This window comes from Leopardus geoffroyi, chromosome A1 (genome assembly GCF_018350155.1).
Source record: "Leopardus geoffroyi isolate Oge1 chromosome A1, O.geoffroyi_Oge1_pat1.0, whole genome shotgun sequence".
NCBI lineage: Eukaryota > Metazoa > Chordata > Mammalia > Carnivora > Felidae > Leopardus > Leopardus geoffroyi.
The window spans coordinates 123,268,234-123,274,233 of NC_059326.1; the positions used below are offsets into that span (position 1 = coordinate 123,268,234).

Genomic DNA, 6,000 nt, shown 5'->3' on the forward strand with positions numbered 1-6,000 from the left:
ACTGTGGTGTTGACCCACAGTACTGCACTGATAGCAATTTGAGGTGTGTTGTACCAATTTACTAACCATAACAGTTAAAAATTCAAAATTTGTGGATGATCTTATTCATATATAAAATAGAGAAGACTGAAGATTATCCTTTTGGCTAAATTGCTTACATACTTTACTGAGTAGAAGAGAAAGGAAAAGTGGTGGGGTTATAACAATTAGAGAAAGTCTCTATTAGCCCATGTATACTCAGGAGAATGTGAACATCGTCCACCCACTATATAAAAAGGAAAAAGTTGAGAATTATTGCTATGTTGAGTCAGCCCAGCCTATAATCTCTACTGGGCCTATTGACTACCTGATAGCCAGGTATTTCAGATCCTCTCCAGGTCTTCTTGGTGAAGAAGTGGTGTCATGCAAGAGAAAGCAACTGGGAACAAATGGCAGACTTGCTGTGGGCTCTCAGATTTGTGCATCTTGGGCATATTATCATTCTGAGATTCAGTTTTTCCACTGGAGAAGTGCACACTGTTCTCTGAGCCAGCTGACTTCACTAGGTTGTTAAGAAGAATTGCCATTTTTATTTGAAATTAAATATAAGGGATTTGTCTTAATACTGTCATCATTGGTTTTAGCTCTGTTGCTTTTCTGCTCAAATACTGTCTTACCCTCCCCTCCGTTCCCAGCCTCCATTGGGCCAGCTCGAAGTGAAAGCATGGTGACAAATCTTGACTTTTCCATCCTGCCTCACCCCACCTAGATTTACACTGTAGTCCATTTATGTTCTAGTCTTCTGAGGACACTATAAGCAAAGGTCAGAATGTGAGGAGGTACACTCTGCAGTTCATATACTTAGAATAACATCTGAAGACTGTTTTGTGTGTTCTCACATCTGTAGGTAAAGCACTTGCACTTTAATCCTCTCACTGAATCCTCACTATATTGTACAGAGGATGAATCTGAGACTCAGAGAGTCTAGGTAATTTGTTTAAAGTCACAAAGCTAGGAAGTAGATCAAACAGGATTTTAACCTTATTGGTTTAGATCTAAATACAGTTTTCTTTTCTCTCCACTACACTACTGTTATTTCCAAGGTGGTAGTTCTTTAAGCATTTGGGGATCAAAAATTTCTTTGTTGATATGGAGAAAGTTACCTCTTTCCAGATAAGAAAAAAAATGAAGCAACATTAATAATTTGTATGTTTATTATCTATGGGCACATAAATCTCTTGAAATCCATCCATGGATCTTACAGAGTTTTAAGAATTAAGAAATCTCCATTCAAGAAATGAATGCAACTATTCAGGAATTTGTTTTATATATGCCTTCTCTTCAGCCCAGAAAATGTTCAACTTCCCATTATTGTAAAGGTCAGAGCCTAAATTATCCACCCAGTGTTCTTTAGTCATTCCATTAACTGTATAAACCCATAACAAGTGATACTCTAGTCAAGGGAACATTGAGTCACACACTTCAATGGTAAAAATATTAATAAAGCATGCCTCAGGATGGATTTTTTACCTAAAGGAACTGGGAATATATATTACGGAGAGAAGATCCAGTCTATCCAAGCAAGAGAGAATAGTACTGGTTTCTGTGTTCTCAGAGGAAGTTAGAGGGAAGACATTTTGACTTGAGCAATGTCCAAAGACAAGGCAAACTATCTTGATAGATAGTGAGTTTCTTATCACAGAGGCAAACAAGTAGATGTTTAATATATGATATTTCTTAAGAGAGGCATTAAAATTTCATACCTTTTAAGATTTTTCCAGCAATAAAATTCAAACTGATTATGTATTGTTGTATTTTATAAAATCTATATTCTATATTTAGTATATTTTACATATTTTATTATGTATATGTATTATATTTTGTAATCCCACATTATCTAGTTTTCCCATCTGTAAAATAATGGCTTTGGACTAGATAGTTTCCAGGTTTATTTCCACCGTTGAACAATTTCATAAGTAGATAGGTGGATTGAAATGCGATGGAATGGATCTAGGACTGGGGAATGAATTTGGAGCTGAATCTGAAGAGAGGACTGAACCTGGGTGATCCCTACTGGAAAATAGTTGAATTCAGATCCCAGGTCCTACCTTTAATTTCAGTTCTGGTGTGATGCCCAGATGTCACCCACATTGATCCTTGTTGTTGTTTTCTCATTATAACTGTGAGTTTTTCCAGCCTTTAAATTTCCTCTGTTCTCTTTTAGAATACGCCAGACTAGCACACACATACGCAGTGAAGGGAGGTGTGAAGAGAACAGCACCCCAGGAACAACACCTCTCGATGTGCCAGCATCTGTAAGTACACCACATTCGTGATTACAGTGTCAGAGCCAATTGGTTCTGCTTCTGTGTCTTCCACTGGCTGATGGACGTTTCTCGGCTAGGGAAGTGATACTGGGTCACGTGACCCCAGAACTGGTCACGTCTTCCTTGTGAAGATAATTAAGTAATTACTGAAATATGCAGGGATAATAATATAATAGTTAATATTTTAAAATATTTACTGTTTACTGGGATCATTAATAGATTGTTTATAAGCAATGTCCCTGACATAAGACTTTTGCAAAGTGGGTTTTATTTTCTGTGATCTACCATAAAAAGACAGGACAAAGATTGAGAGTGGTCACACAGTGACAGAACCAAATTTCAACCATTTCTGTGTAAGCCACATGTTCTTGCACTTCATAGTGCATTAAGCTGTTTCCCGGCATGAACAGCTGGTCTTTCTTAAATCCCTGCAAAGACGTTTTGACACACATTATTAGGTTTGCCATTCTCCCTGGTGATTGCATTTGAGGATGCTCTTCCTCAGGCAAGATGATATGTAACTTGGGGAAAAATGTAGGAATTTTCAAATAAGAGAAACTATTCAGGTAACTAGGGGTTTAAATTCCAGTTTTTTATATTCCTCATATATGAGACCTTTGGCAAATCAAAGATGTAAACCAAAGATCTCACCAAGTTATTGAAAATATTCAATAAATACTGACTTTTAAGTATTTGGCACAGTGTCTACAAACTAATGGCATTTATTATTATTATGTTGTAGAGACCAAAGTATGAACTTAGACAAAGAGTCCATAGTATAAACTTAGAGTAACAGACCCTGGTAGAGTGCTTATGTATTTTTAATAATATTAACGAATTATAGCTTAAAAAATTTACATTTGATGTTAAAATATATATTTGTATTCAATAAAACAAAATATTTTAATCAATTACATTTACTAAAAAAATATTTCTTATTATTCACAACTGGTTTCATGCCACTCCACTGCCGTAAAAAGCTTTGGCAATAATGGAATTGGAAACCTCTCTGCCAGATTTGGGGCTCTGAAGTAACACTAGATGAGACCATGTTCAAAAGAACTACTCAGTGAGCCTTGACATGGCAAACTGGAAAAATAAGAGGCATAAGCTAGGTGTTTTGGGTTTTACGTTAGCGGCTAGAAGGCCAGGTAGAGTAGGCAGAGTATAGCAGTGAAATCAGGAGACCTTCCTTTTTCCTCGTGTGTGCTTGACAGTCATCTCTTTTCTCTGGATTCTACACATCCATAAAGAAAAGGTATAAACTTTTGCTCTACTCCTATTATTGTGTTTGCTGTCTTATTACATATAAATTCTTTTTTAACTATTACATTAAAATTCTTAGTGGTTTGTTCCTTATTGACAGAATATACTATCCCTCCCATCTCACAAACATACCCTGTTACATATAACTCAGGGCAGGGACGTAAAAATACTCTTTATGTGAATCCTAAAGACCACACCTCAGACCATATCATGCTGTTATCTCATGTAGACAACTTGACAAAAAGTACTTTATGAGGAATTTGCCATAGGAAATACTGATAAGATGTATTTATTCAAATAAGGAAGAATCTTGCCAGGGCTAACTAAGCATTGTAAAAGGTTTTGTAAGAGAGTGCCTTCCTTTCATTTTTGGGTGTGTTCTTTCCACTAGAATTATGTAACAGACGTTATTAACAACAGGACTTATTTATGGTGTTAGATGATGGAATAAATCATTAGAACAAAAGATGTCCCGAACATGGGTTCAGTTCCCTCTGTAGGATTCGTGGTGTGATCTTGGATACACCAAGGTGGTACAGGTGGGTGATGGCCCAGCATTGCTCTGATGACTATGATGATGCGTGTCCTGGAGGTCGAAACCTATTGCCTGAACTTTGTTCCTGTATAGAAAGATTCTATAAGACAGTCTGGAGTCTGAAGAATGAATTAAACGCCAGATCACAACTTTCCTGGAATAACAGACCGAGGATCCTAGAACGCATACTTACATTTAATATCTAAGAAGTATTTTCTATTGTATGATAACTACTATGATTTATGTAACTCAGAATTTTATGTGCTCTTTCCTTGTGCGCATCTTCACAGTAGGCCTGTGATTAGGACAGGGATTATTATCTTTCCGATTTTATAGAAAATCAGCCCAGGGAAGATCCTGCAATTACCAGAATTATTCAGTATTACATTTTGGGTCTGGTATAGGTCTTCTGACTTCAGAGCTTATGCTCTGCTACTATCCCTTGGTTATTAGGAGATTCTGAAAACCAGGAGCTCTAGAAAAGGGATTACATATCTCAATTAAATAAAAATTAGCTACCTTGAAAGGAAATTTCCTGACAAAGATTCTCAAAGATGTAACGAGACCATAGATTTCCACTTTCAAACCAAAGTAAATCTCCTGGGGTGGATGTGAGGACTAAACTGGAGGTTTAGGTTTGGAACAACAGTGCTGCTGGTGCTCCAGGTGGTACTAGCTGATAACGCACAGGAATATGGAAGAAAACTTCCTGAGGCCCTTGCCTTCTTCTAAAAATCAGAGAGATGATTAAATTCTTACAACCCAAAGAAGCTATAATAGTAAAGCATTAGTGTTGGAGGAATTGGATTCAAGGTCTGACCAAATGTGAGACCTTGGCAAGTCACTAGCCTTCTCTGGAGCTCAGTTCCCTGCTCTGTGAAATGATATTAATGACACCTACCTCTTTTCATTACCATGAGGACCACATGTAATCAAGCACAGAGTTCGTATTTGTATCTGTCTCAACAGGTAGTATGTACTAGGTGTTCAGTACTCATTGAATCAATTGAATAAATGTGGAAGTGATTTTAAATGGTGAGTTCTTGGCAGAATGCAGTGATCTGTGGATTTCTCTGACTACAACATAACTATAAATGTATAGCCCACATCTCTATTACATCTCTGAGTTTCTAGCACCTAAACTATCCATCTTCTCTTCCAGGACAAATGATGGAAGAATTGGTGAAAGCCATGAGGGAAAATATATGCCCTAATTCTGAATCGCCTCTCACCATCTGTATATACAAAGAATTCTTCAGAGCTTATTATTTACTATAGAAAATGATACAGTGCTGTTGGGGGAATGGACTCACTGACTTTCAGTCTTTCCCATCTCTTTCCTCCTAGAATCTGTGATCCAAGGGCACAGAGATATCTCCATCTGTCTGTGCTTGAAAATCTCCTGATCACAATGCTGTCTGTTCAACTACTTGTTCAATAAAAGTAAACCCAGCAGAACACTATTTCTGGGATTTCTTCATCACTGCCTGGATTTACAGGCTTTACAGAAGCTGAAAACTACCCTTTTGTCTTGCTAAGCTATTGGTGGACACAAAATGCTCACTTTTTTTCAGTTTCAAGTTGCTGTCCTAGTTAGAAGAAATGTCTAGAAGAGAGGTAGGGAGGTATGGGCTCCAGGCATTCAAGAACTGTATAAAGCCAAACCAGTTATGAATCACCTTCCGTACCTGTCACTTTACCAGCTCTCCTATGTAACTTCCGTATTTCCATGCAGAGCGTAACTACCTCTGTGACACAGATACCATCCAAAGACACAAACCAGTAGTTTCTCATATTCGGTCGTGTTGCCTATTGACCATTTCCTATATCACAGTCTGGGAGAAGGCTAAGCAGATGAGAATTACCAGTGTGTTGCAAGTCTCTAGAGCAGCA

General features: G+C 37.5%; 1 protein-coding gene across 2 annotated transcripts in view; it reads left to right on the forward strand.

Annotated features, from left to right (window-relative positions):
* SPINK5 (serine peptidase inhibitor Kazal type 5) overlaps positions 1–5,570 on the forward strand; it is a 76,681-nt gene extending 71,111 nt beyond the window's left edge. For both annotated transcript variants that reach the window (XM_045493168.1, XM_045493176.1), the window contains 2 exons: positions 2,204–2,294; positions 5,270–5,570. In XM_045493168.1, the coding sequence (XP_045349124.1) occupies positions 2,204–2,294; positions 5,270–5,278 (100 nt within the window). In that variant the 3' untranslated portion in view covers positions 5,279–5,570. The remainder of the gene's footprint in view (positions 1–2,203; positions 2,295–5,269) is intronic.
* Positions 5,571–6,000: the final 430 nt, after the last annotated feature.